The following is a 14,012-nucleotide window of genomic DNA, read 5'->3' on the forward strand; positions in this document are numbered from 1 at the left end:
ATACCTGTCCAGGAGCCTTTACTCATGCGTAAACTGCTCCTGGCTCCAATGCATGTGTACATACACCCACTGAGAATTTTTTTTTTTTTTTTTTTTTTTTTTTAGAAGAGAGGGTAAGTTGTTTAGATTTAAAACAGTGTTTGGTTGATAATCTAGCAGATAACAGAAGAAACGCATTCAATGGACAGGTCCAGATGAGTGCATGTGTACGGTTTGCTGTGCCTCAAACCTGTCTGAGGCACTGCAAACTGCATGCAGTGCACACACAACCATGCTACAAATTTGCAGTGCAGTACCAAAATTTGATACTGGAAACTCCAAGTATAAAAAAAAAAAAATAGCTGCAAAAAATAGCTGCACAGTGCACGTTCCAGAAGCAATCGCTGGAGCAACTACAGACACACCTCCAAGAAGACGCTCTGGCTGCTGGCCAGAGCATCTCTCTTCCTTTAGGTCTGCCCTGGCTCCTCCAGAGGAGTGGGAGCCAGGAGCAGTGAGGAATGTGCAGTTGGCTTGAAGGAGGACATTTTGCCCTGCACCATGTGCAGTGGCAAAATGTAGCGGCACAAATTTGTGCTACCTTTTGTGCCACTGCAAGTGCACACCCCTGCATGTGAGGATGCCCCTCAAATAGTTTCACATTTTCCACTAAGTTTGCAGCAGCTGCACGTACAGATCATAGGACAGAGGTTAAGACTGTACCAAGTGCCATTCTGGGTCAGATCAATGGTTCATCTAGCCCAGTATCCTGTCTCTGAGAGATGCACAACTGCATCCTTTAGAGGGAGAGTATATGTACAGACTCATTTAGTATAATTTAGCCCTATCATACTCTCTCTGGCATCCACCACCATTGATTTAGAGGTGCCACAGGATACAGCCATGACTGTCCTCTTTAATAGTTACAATATAGCACAGGTTAAGCTTCGGAATTTGGAGAATCAAATATCATAATTTTGAAGCCAACCAAGGTTTTAGACCTAAAATCCTTTGGGCTTAAACTGCAAAGTACTGCAAAAAAGTAGTCAAATGAGTAACAGACTAAGAGGATCAAGGTTGGAGCCATGCTGATCTAAAAAGCAAAAGGAGTCAGTCTGGTAGAGGCGATATGTTTAATTAAACCAATTAGATAGCTGCAATTTTTTCTAGTTGTTCTAATAAAAGATATCACCTCTACCATACTGACTGCTAATGGATTAAGAAGCCTTTCCCATTTGATTATATAAAGTTCTTATCCCTCCACTGAAGAGATACATTAAAGCGACTGTTTTACTAATTTATCCCATCCATGGGAAGGGATCCTAGGACCTTCCAAGGGCTAGTGCCTGTTACCTTCTCCTGCAATTACTAGACCTCCTTCTGCAAGACTGATCCAGAAAGACTGACACTGATTTCAGTGGTCAAGGCTTCTGCCTTTATGAGGAAAAAAGGTCTACAGTATGTAGAAGTACGGTTATCACATTATATTCAAGTCAATTTACAGAACACCACAAAAAGGATCTTATAATCACCATTACATTTATAATTTTTTAGGAGTTAGTTCTACAGAATCCATCCGTTTCACTCTTATTACAACACAATATAAACTACAACAAATGAATGCTCTGTGGCATCAAAATAGTTGTAGATGTGGCACCAATTCAACAAGGGACTTAAGCATTTGCCTAACATTAAGCAAGTGAGTAGTTATGTTGAAGCCAACAAAATTAGTCATGTATGGCAATTTAAGTCAGACATGTTTATGTACCTTGATAAACTGGGGTACAAAGAAGGAACACATGCTCCTCTCCTAGTCTAAAATATTTCAAGTGGGATTAGGAGGAGATGGCATGACACCACAGGCTTTATTATCCCTGCTTCTCTGCTGCCTTAAACTTGGCAGTATTTGTGGAAGTTGAAGGAATGGTTCAGAACCTTTTAAATGGGAACATAGGCACTATAAAATTGCCACAAGTCCAATTAGATACAAATTATTATTATTGCTATGCAAATATATAAATATGTTTAATTGAAATTAGATTGCCGTCAGAACAAGCTCCCAGTGTTTGCTTTGTTTGAACACACCCTTTCTACAACAGAATGGTAGCTGAATAAATAATTTTCTACAACAGCCTACACACTTGACTTAAAAATGTTCTTACCCCTGGAATGACAACAGCCCCAATCCCATTCTTCAGTTTTGATCTACCTCGGCCACCTCTTCCTGAAAGTCCTGCACCACGTGGTCTCCGTTTCCCTGGGAATCCTGATCCGCGGCCCTGTTTAATATCAGATAATAATGTAATAAATGCAATGCAGAGCTCTTCACTGCAATGGACTCTTGGTGCATCTCTGGATAGTCTTAAGCAAAACCAACTATTAATAATTATTAAATCACTGTTTAAATTGTAGTAGGACACCTTTAACTGCAGACTAAAACATGTTCCCTTGTTTGTGGTCTTCAGCAACTATTTGTGTGACAAAAAATTATTACCTCTAACAAAAATCACTCAAAACCTGTAAGATGTTGACTTCTGCCACAGGAATGACTGGTAGCACTGAAATGCATAGGGCTCAACCTAAATACTTTCTGCCTCATGGCTTTTAGAAACCATGAAGTTCAGACACAGCCCTAAGCTTTCTGAATGTGGTGGTGATGATACTAAGCTAGTTATGGAGCTTTCCTTTACCATAAATAGCAGAGAAAACATTAAGTATAGCTAGGACCTGACCCTGCTCTCTCCAAAGTCAATGGCTAAACTCTCTTTAATTCAACAGGAATAAGATCAATTTTTTCATGTTCAGTTTGTTGAATACCTGAAGGAAATGCTATGACTCTAAATTTATATTTTCCTCTATGATATGGTTATTTGTGGGAGGGTGAGAGGGGGCTAACCCTATACCTCCTTTGTGGATCTGTACTCGTGTGGTCTGACTGATGGACTGGATTCCTATAATTTGCAAAGTATCTTCAAATTCAATGAATTGGGAAAAAGTAAACATCACGCTTTTTCAGTGTTAACTATCTAAAATTATTTTGATTTAATTTGGCTTTCATGAGTAAGCATGCTCACTTCATACCAAACAAGAAAGAAACATAAAAAGGAATTCCCCAATCGCTTTCAGAGGGCAAAAGTATTATTGACAATGTCTCTGGCTGACATTTGTCCAACCACATTTACACAGATCACATTTACCTCAGACCTTTTATTCTACAATAACAGTTATTGTATGTATTCAAAAACTATGCTTTTGCACAACATGATACATACTGAAGCTGTTGTTGTCAAGCATCTTCAGTTTTAAATGCAGAGTAAGAAATCCAGCTGAAGAAATCTGCGCTCGTAACTGCTATATTCTAACTTATTTTTACTGTCTGCAAGCTATTAACGACACCTGTGTCTGAACCCTTGCTTGACACTATGTTTTGATGCCAAAGAAAACCCAAGATGAATTAGAAGTTTAAAAAATAGACATATACTACTTTGAGCCATGGACCTCTTAGCGGAGGGTGTCTTGGACCCATATGCAGAGCCTCCGCTGACAACAATGAAAACACACCATGGTCTTAATCTGCTCAGCAGGATAGTTCAGATATGCCACCCTCTATTTTTATAAGAATCATGCAAGTTTGTGCTAATAGTTATCATGAGACAGAAAAAAATCTCACTGGTAACCATATTATTGGTATCCATCTATTAATGGAACTAGAAATAAAACGAAGGCCACATACAGACATTTGGGATTTTCCTGGGCAAGTTGCTGCTCTCCCAAGAGAAACCACGAGTGTAGATGTTCAGGATTTGTCTCCCAGAATAAAAGTGGCTGCTCCAAGAGAAAAATAACCTGGAAACAACTAGGGTTAAATCACTCCAAGGAAAGTTTCTCTTGGGAGAGGGAACATCTATACACAGTCTAAGTACATGCTGCTTTGCTAGGCGATACAATAATGTACCATTTTAGAAACAAAATAAAAGGAAGGAGGCTTTTGATGGTCAGTCTTTGTTGGAAAAACTAATTTTGTCTTTTACTATATGTAAGTGTACAACATGCACATGCACGTCATGCAAGTTTGCCTTCTATTAGTTATACAGTGCTCTGATAAGTTACTGACTTTTTGCATTTGGGATGACATAATCAATTGGGTTATTTTCACATGACTGACAATGTAACAGGAACAGCACAAAACTGTATAAATGTTAATGCTAGACATTATGTTGAAAATTAATGTTAAAGCAGCAAAAGCTAAGCTAATAACAAATTAAAATAAACAAATTAGCATGAGTGTTAAAGGTGAAAATAAATCAGTTTAAATCAACAGCAACCTACTTATGGTTTTACATTTTAGCATGAATTTTCTTCTCCCCTTTTTTAATGCTGTAATAATTCAATTTAGCGTTATATTTCTTTGATGGCAGCTATCACTGGGGCAGCAGCCTCACTCCACCTATGACGACGTACAAGTAGCTTTTCTCAAACCTAAATGCTCTGTCGCTGTGGATTCCTTGTGTAAGATGTCTCCACAGCAGCAAACCTTTGTAACAGCCTAGAACGCAATGCTTTTAAGAATCTGGCTCTCCTTACTCCTAACGATAAGAGGACTTCCTTTGTCAAGCAACATCTTTGACAGTTATTTAGTGTTAAACAGTTAAATCAAAAAAATGGGTAATGCAAATTATTTTTCTGTATAAAATTCAAAATTTACGCAATGCCATCTCATTCTGTATGTGCTCTGGAAAGTTTATATTTCTAAGCTGAAAACTCCAGAGATTTAGCTTTTTCTTAAACGTTAAAGAGCAATAAAATAGATTAGTTTGGTTGATTATATATAATTTTCATTAGTAGCCTCTACAGCAGAAAGATAGCAATGGATACATGAATATAAATACAAATTATTTACCACTTTGATGCTCCAAATGGCACTGCCAGGAAGCTGTCTGGATTTAAAAATGTCCCGACCTTCTGAAATGTCTGGGGACCAGGAAGGTGGGCTCACTGTATTATTGGTACTCCAAGCCCCCTAGGATATACGGCAGGTGAGAAAATAGATGTATAAAACTCAGCAACATAAAAAAAAATTAAAGCAAGCAACGAAAAATTTCTGAAAAGCAAAGCACATGCAGGCATAAGCAATTTCTCCTATATTTATTTTATTGCTAAACTAGTTCATATCAGGGGAGAACTGCAAACTGCTGTTAAAATTTTCTCTAGCATAGATTTCAAACACCAGTGACATTAAAAGGTGTGCAAGATGACTTAAAAAAAGCTACCTGACAACATGAGGAAAAAGAGAGGGTTGATTAATAGAAGCAAGTCATAGGCAGTGCTTATAACAACACAATAAGGGTGCCTATACACATGCTCCATGTTCTAACTAGAATGTCCTAGAATTTTTTCAGTGTCATGTATATAAGCCCTTGTGAGTTTAAAAATGGCTGCTGAGCTGCTTTAACTAAAGCTAGTCAAATGAGCTTTAGTTAAAGCATCCCAAGGCCATGTTAAAACACGTGGAGGCTTAATACACGCGACACTGCGGCATTTTAATTAGATTGACTCTCCGGGAACTGCTCTAATTAAAATGCTCCCTCCCTCCTCACCCCAAGTACATGTATAGGCACCCTAGGATTTGGAGTGTCAAGCCAAACAGACTATTCCAGGTCACCAAAAGGCTTTCATCGCTACACCTCAAGTTCCAGCTTTGACAGTGCAGGTGGTTCGCATTGCCTTCTCAGTCTAAAACTATTGACAACTACAACACCACATAAGCTGAGATGCACGTAATACAAAGGAAAATTAAACAGACATTAATGAAAAGGATAAATACAAACAGTTAAGAAAATACTTCCTCATGACAAGTAGAAGCATGAAAGTAGACAACTCAAGTTTTACCTTGAATTCAGTCCAAAAGGTTTAGATTAGTGGGTGCCTATACACGAGCAGGGAGGCTGCTTCGATGCGCTGGAATTCCAGCATGTCGAAGCAGACTTGATTAATCGAGTCTGCTGGAGCGTGGCAATCGCCATGGTCCAGCAGCCTCCTGCGTTTCGTGCATCAGCGTCTCCGCGCTTCAAAATGGAGATGAGGGAACTTTAAAGGCTGTTCGACAAGCTTTAGATAAAGCTCCCCCGCCACCATTTTGACGCGCGGGGACGCTGATACATGAGACGCTCTGGGCACTTTAATTACAGTGGCTCTCAGAGCTGCTCTAATTAGACAGCCCCCTCACTCTACCCCCACTCCCAAGCATGTGTATAAATGCCCAGCGTGCCTAAAGAGCGATAGATTATTCTTCCTATTAGTTCTTTGGAAGTAAAAAATGAACAACCAAAGCACTCCTGCCCCCCATAGTCTAAGAGGAAGAGTAAAACATATTAAAGAAACTTATTGTTTTAATTTCCAAAGCGCTATATGCTGAAGTAATTCAATTTAAATCCCAGTCCAAGCATGGAGTAACATTAAGCATTTTAGTAGTCCTGACTTCACATATATAAAATGGCCCATGGGCAGAAGTGTGTACAGAATATTGGCCTATGTGACAATATACAGGAAAAAAAAGTTGGCTTCACAAATCATCCTGGGTTTTTAAATGAATGGAGAGAAATTCAACCCAAATGATGCACTATGGGAAAGTTTAATTTAAATTCAGGAGCCTATTACCTCCACTTATCTCAGGGCTTGTCTACACATAGAAGTGGTACATAAATAACTGTGCCAGTATCTTTTACAGTGGTATAGCTATTCCTGTATGAGAAGAGTAACATATACTATATTATAAGGCATCTCTATGCCATAACTGGGCCCATACTCAGGATTTCTACTGGTATAACTATAGTGATAAAAGAAAAAGAAAACATCCCTCTACCAGAAATAACAGTAACAGTAAAAAAGTCAGGTAAACTCTACACTGTGTGGAGTCTCCTTGAAAAAGAATTTAAATTGCCTTGGGTCTATAATAGCTCCCATTAAACTTAATGAAAATAGAAAGACTGCTATGGAAATGTAAACTCTTTATGCTAAAATACAACGACTGTCAGGGGTTATGTTAGCAGATAAGTACTAATGTAGAGTTTAACACTTGTTATTATGCAGCCTTTTTTTAAGCATCCAAAAAACAATAGAGCAGTACCTTCCAGTTTGGGTATGATTAAGATTGTTTTGGAAAATTAATTTTTACTTTTTTGGAATGTTAATTGTTATTCCTGACAGTCATTACTTGTATTAGGTAATTATTCTTGATCCATAACAAAGTGATGGAAATTGCTTATCAAATTCCTGTGTTCATACGAGAGAGAAAGTAGTAGTTGAGGGTCAAAACCCAAATATCTCAAAAAATTACATGAAGCTACTCTTAAAACGCCTTTAACTGCTTGGTCCTATTTGGAATATATTAACAACATTTGTCTTTAAAGAGTGCTCTTTTGTGATTAATCATATTCAAACAGGTTTAAAAACTAGTAGAAAATTAAATCTGAATATGAAATATCAGTCTTCCAAAACAAAATGTATTATATAAGATTCATGAACCACATTGTTTTAGATTAAATTTCCAACTGAATACAAGTTTTATTGTAGATCAGAAACATATTTGAATTCTTTGTCAGATAAACTTAATTAAAAAACACACACTTGCACAGTTACACGAACAAATGAATTACATCAAAGAGATGCATTAATTATGTTTTAGCTTTTAATTAATGCCCATTACAGCATGACACTGGAGAAAAAGTTCTATTCAGTTCACTTATATCAAAACTATGGTAATAATTATGTACTTTGAAATAAACAGGAAGTCCTACTTCTCCATCATATTCTTGAGTCCTCAGATCTGAACAGCACAGCTGCAACTAAATTACAACAAAAGGAAGCAAAATGTCAACAAAGGTCAGGAGATCTTACTAAATCACCAGTGGCTGTGTTTAGCAAGCGAATGCCTTCTTTATGAAATATATTACAACCAGAAATGAACATAAACAAAACATGTTTCCCTCTCATTTCAATATTTAATAAAAACTTCATATAGTCTTCTAATATTTCAAGTTTGTAGCAGAGAAAAAGATATACACGAAAGCTAATATAACTTAACACTTTTCCAAGTCTAACTTTCCTTGCATTAAAAATAAAACAACAACAATGAAAGTCATCATAACATCCCCTTCTTCTCAAACACCTCTAACCCCAGTTCTCATGTTGACATGCATCAGCACCTTTCCAATGTAACCAAAGATAATTAAGACCATAACATCCAAGAGAAAACACACACCAGAACCAACCACAGAGCTTTGCTCCCTTGCAGATCTTAGTACTTAGATGGGGGGGAGGGTCTCCCCTCAGATGACTTTGTAGCTCGTTTTCTACTTGATTCCAGCTAATCTTTTCACTTCATGGGTGTTAACAATCCTCCATCTTCCACTAATCAAGTTATCCTTTCTTTTACCACTATCCTGTTTGCTTTCTATGCCTCGTAAGGTTTCTCAGCTCACTCCCCAGCATGTCCAATAAAGGTGGGTCCTATGAATCTGTACCAGGTGGCTTTGAATCCACAACAAATAAAAGTCAAGGAGGGTAGGGGCAGGGCTAAAAGTAGGCTAAATTGTTCAGTGGGGCATCACTCAGAGATAGGAGGGAATTGCAAAGGTGAGGTGGAGAGATAAGTGAACCTCTCCTGAGTTCTTCATTGCAACAGGTGATGGAAACTGAACCAGTGATGCAACCAGGGCAGCACAAGGCTGGGCATTGGTGGATCTAAAGGGGTTGGTCACCCTGGGTAGGGGTGCTGTAAGTGGCTGGAGTGAATCTTTCCCCCAAACCCAACTGTTTGGATGAAAGAACCTCTTTCCCCCACCCAGAACCACAAAATGCCTCCCCCGATGTTACTTGGTCCCCCCAGGAAACTCCTTGTGGGCTCTGGGCAAGGGGAAGGGAGCCAGGGCCTGGGGTGTTATAGGGGTGAGGGACTGACAGGGTATGCATCAGAGAGGAGCAGTGGGGGCCACATGGGTGAAATGGGGTGTGAGGGTTGTTGGGAACAAGATGGTTAGTGGGGGGCGGGGGGGGGATCTGCAGTGGGTTTGGGGGGCTGCAGGGGACAAAGCATAAAGGGCAGCAAGGGGCACTCTGAAGCATTGTAGAGTGTCTAGGCCCACACATTGGGATGCAGGAAGCAACTCTATCCATAACCAAGGTACGGGCTAACCATTGTACCCCCTGGCACCGGGTGCTTGTTCCACCCTGGAGCTGGCAGTCAGGCCCCCACAAGCCCAGTTATATTTGTTTTGATTGGATCTTAACTGAATAAGCCCTATGCCCCTAATGTATTGGGAAAGCATCTAGTATCTTTTTAACAGAAGAAATGTGTGTGTTATTGCATGTGAACATGCACCACACCATCTATAGCCCCTTTGCAAAATCCTAGATCCACCCATGCTAGAAATCATATTAAAATTACTGGAAAAATAAATCACAAAAAAAATATAGAAAAGTGAAGTAAGCTACAGAGTGACCAGATCCAAATATAGTTGAGAAAACAATGCAAAATTGGTTGTGAAAATTACTTTGTACTTTACAAGTGGTTAAAAAAAGCATTAAAACACACAAAAAACACCTGAAAGAATCACTTAAATTGCTGCCTCGCTGCCCAGGTAACAGAAAATATCATTTCTGTATTTTAATTTTAACTAAATACAGTACTTTGTATTTAATGCTCCTACCGATCCTCATGTTAAAAAACAGAAGCAAATACTCCATTTGTTATAATTTTCTACACTATAACCCCTTTCACAAGCTACTCTAAATTGCTTTTATCCATTAGTGCTAGAATGGAGGGTGTGCTGTAATGATGCATGTTCATTGATTTCATATGCGCATTATGTTCCATAGATAATTTCTCTCTCCAATGCATAATGCTGTTGTGAAAATGACTTATGATCCATACAAAGAATATTCTCAAGTATTATCCAAACCACATTCTTCTGAGTAAGGTTAACCCTGATTTTTTCCTGTGGCAAATAACTGCTTTGTGATAGGCACATTCGTAGAAAAATGTCATTAAGCTGGTGTTAAGATTCTTTAAAAATCACTGCAGAAAAGAATAAGCTATTACAAAAAAATGATGAGGGTCTGTATTTCTATATTCCTGCCTCCTTTCCTATATTGACAGGTACAGGTGAATTATCTTTATATGATACAGAAGAGACACTGCATAGTTATCCCGATGAATATTGTTATATTGTTGAGTACTGGTGACCAACAGCAGGCGCGTCTTTGATCCACAGGAAACCAAAGACCTTGCTGAGGCTGATGTGTGTGCTAGCCAACGTTCATTCAGGATGCTTGTAAAAAGCAATTAAGCTTCTTTATGGAGTAAGATAGAGGGAAGAAGAGAAGACTGCCAAAGGGACTATGCCATATGCCAGGCTAATCAGAAGCTGAGTTATATGGATGGAGACATTTTTCCAGGGGGCCGACTGCAAAAATCTATGGGCTTGTCTATACTTAAACAATAAAACAGTAGAACTAACCTAACAAACCCCACCGGTGGAGATGCAACAAAAAAAGTTCTTCTGCTGGTACACACTGAATTGACTCCAGAAACAGAAGTTATATTGCTTGGAGGACCATTTTTCCAGGCAGAGCTGTGCCTACCTTAGCGTAATGCTAAGAGTTAAGAGTCTACACTGGTGAGAGTCTATAGCTCTGTTGGTTAGAGAGTATGTTATCATAATTTGAATGTAATGCACATCACAGCAGGAGGAACAAGGGGGTAGGACTGACTCACTCAGGGTACTGATGGGTAGGATCCCCTTGGAGGCCAGTCTGAGGGGGAAAGGAGTCCAGGAGAGCTGGCTGTATTTTAAAGAAGCCTTAGTGAGGGTCCAGGAATGAACCATCCTGATGCACAACATGACTAGCAGGTATGGCAGAAGACTAACTTGGCTTAACAGGGAACTCTTTAGTGAGCTAAACACAAAAAGGAAGCTTACAAGAAGTGGAAACGTGGACAAATGACTAGGGAGGAATGTAAGAGTATTGCTCAGACATGCAGGGATGAAATCAGGAAGGTCAAAGTGCAGTTGGAATTGCAGCTAGTGAGGGAGATGAAGAGTAACAAGACGGGTTTCTACAAGTACGCCAGCAACAAGAACATCAGGGGAAGTATGGGTCCTTTACTGAATGGGGGAGGCAGGAAATCACCGATAAATTTTCCTATCCTTATGATGGGATTTCATAGCACTGCCTAGAATGAACCTGGATCATCCCTGAAATACAATCATTCAAAAGGTAGGCTATACATAAATATGTCCTCTATCTTTTCTTGGGCACTAACAAATGGAGAAGACCACAAGAAAGGAAAGTGTATCAGCTAATGCGGTGTCTATTTTAAATCTGTCCAGGCCTGCACAGAGGACTCGTGTTGTAATAGAAAACTTCCCAAAGCAATCCAGCTTGGAAGTCCTAGCCTCCTGTAGCAGAAAGAGTGTCACTGCTACTCTCCCATTCCTATCTTCTTTTGTATTATCTCCAGGAGCAGGGGATGGGAGGAAGCATGCAAGGAATTTGCTCGGCTTTTCAAGATGCCATCCACGAGCTCATATCCCAGGTACTGATATGGAGTCTGCAAGAAACTTTACTATTTCTAGATACAAAAAAGTTGAACATCAGCCCATCATATTGATGTACAATGAACAAAATATTTCTCTGGGCAAAAGAGCTACTCTTCTAATTTGATTTCTGCTTCCTTGGTTTTGACAATGCATTTGTTTGGCAATGTACGGAGACAGGTAGGACATGGGTAGGACAGGAGAATTTCTCTCTGGGACTAAGCTGGTCATACCTTTCCAAACCATTATATCCTGCTCCTGTACTCTGTCACAACTAGAGCAAGTCTGCTATTCAGCCTCACTGGCTCTGAGGCCCCAGTAAATTGCTACCTGCCCCTTACAGTCATTCCCTGAACAAAACTGAATATTCCTCTGAAGAAAGAAAGAAAAAAGAATAAACAACGACCCCCCCATAAACCCCCCCCAAAAGCAACATTTGATTCTCTGCATTCACCATTTGTGGGAGCAGACGATATGCAACTGGAGCTATGTTTCTGCCAGTCGCAGAGATGATACACTGATGGAATATATGGAATTACTTGACAGGTATCATATGAGCTCTGTATCACTGAAGCATGCCTATGTATGAGATGAGAATTCCCAAAAGGCTTCAACAAAATTAGATTTCTGTTTCTCTGACACTACTTGGTTTCCCCATTATGGCCATCTTCACTCACTGTTAACATATTTCAGAGATGAGGCTTTGTACCCACAGTTGCATACATATATCCTTAACCCTAGCCTATAATTAACTTCCCTGGCACCAGGTATCTGTGTTTGTCCTGAAAAGGATACTGTAGGAACCGTATCACCATATTTGCATCAGTTTTCTCTTTGCACAGTCCTGATAGGAAAAATGGTCTGGGAGGAAGAAAATGAGCGAGTCTTTTCTCTCTCAAAGCCAATAGTATTGTTACTATGATGCTGGAGTGAGACCTTTGGGAATATATGACAAGTTAAATGATAAATGATAGAAGTTGTGGGGGAAAAGCTTGCCATCTACCTACAAAACAAAAACCGTATAAGGTTTGTAAAATGGAAATGCTTTAAAGTCAAGCTTCCTTAACTTTCTTGAGACACTTAGGACCCTGCTCTGTTGGCTCCTAGTTCTCTGAAGGTAGAAGCAGGAGAGAGAGGGAACCGGGATACGTAGTAGATGAAGGATGATTTTTGTCACATCATTGTCTTTCCAAGACCAAGGTGAACTTGATATTCTTGGAGACTTCCATCTGGTGCTTCTCAAAGGAAAGCATCCAGTGACCTCATCTGAGCAAAACCATATGCAGGACCTTTTACTCCTAAACTGAGGAACCCTAGCACCAACCAGAAATCTAAACTCCAGACAAGGCTGCTTGGGACATTTGCAGAAAGTTTTGAGGCAATATAGTGCGGCTATTGACAAGGCACGTGCGAAGCAGCAAGTATTCACTTCAGATTTGGCAGATTTGGAGGTCAGTGATTCAATTTGGAGATTTGAATCACTGTCCTGATTTGATCTGGTTGAATCAGACCTGAAAGATTTGGCACCGCTTCGGAGATTCGGCCATAGACTAAATAGGCAGCTGACACAGCTGCCTCCAGCTGGTAAGTCTGTTGGGGCTGTGGGGAGGGAAGGAGCATAGGGGAGGGAGGGATTGAGGCTGGGACAAGCTGCCCAGCTGTTGCAGGGGGGCGCAAGATGCAGGCGCGGCAGCCCTGGGAGTGGGTGTCCTGCCCTGCTGCCACATGCCCAGCTGGGGCGGGGGGATGCGGGTGTGGCTCACTCCAGGTAGAAGGGGGCAAGTGGCAGCAGGGCAGAGCCCCCGCTCCCAGTGCTGTCACATCTGCATCCGCATCCCATGTCCCTTTGCAATGGCTGGCAAGTGGCGGCAGGGCAGAGGCCCCGCTCCCAGCGCTGCCGCATCCGCATCCTGGTACCCTGCACGCCGGCTGGCAAGAGGCGGCAGGGCAGAGCCCCTGCTCCCAGCAGTGATGCAGGCGCGGCAGTGCTGGGAGTGGGGGCTATGCCCTGCTGCAACTTGTCCCCTTCCGCCCAGAGCAAGCCGTGCCTGCTTTGCGCCCCACCCCAACATGCCAGCCGGGCAAGCAGCAGCAGGGCAGAGCCCCTGCTCACAATGCTGTCATGCCCACATACAGCGACACCCCCCCTTCCTGAGTAACACGCCCCTCACCCCAGCTGAGCAGCTTGCCCCAGCCTCAGCCCCAGCCAGCACGGAGGGGTGTGAGATGCGAGGGCTCTGCCCTGCTGCTGTTTGTCAGCTGGCACAGAGGGGTGCAGGATGCAGGCGCTGCAGCGCTGGGAGCTATGCCCAGCTGCTGCTTTCCTCCTGTTGCCTGGAGTGAGCGGCACCCACGTCCCTACTCCCCCCACCCTGGCTGGGCATGCGGCAGCAGGGCAGAACCCCTGCTCCCAGCACTGCCGTGCCTGCAACTTGT

The 14,012-nt window shown here is 41.2% G+C and overlaps 1 protein-coding gene across 1 annotated transcript in view; it reads right to left on the reverse strand.

Annotated features, from left to right (window-relative positions):
• The window catches only part of KMT2C (lysine methyltransferase 2C), a 282,429-nt gene that overhangs the window by 106,561 nt on the left and 161,856 nt on the right, over window positions 1-14,012 (reverse strand). Inside the window, 3 exon segments of the mRNA XM_025200451.1 lie at window positions 2,142-2,258; window positions 4,880-4,999; window positions 7,752-7,823. Coding sequence (XP_025056236.1) covers window positions 2,142-2,258; window positions 4,880-4,999; window positions 7,752-7,823 — 309 coding nt within the window.

This window comes from Alligator sinensis, unplaced genomic scaffold, assembly GCF_000455745.1.
Source record: "Alligator sinensis unplaced genomic scaffold, ASM45574v1 scaffold599_1, whole genome shotgun sequence".
NCBI lineage: Eukaryota > Metazoa > Chordata > Crocodylia > Alligatoridae > Alligator > Alligator sinensis.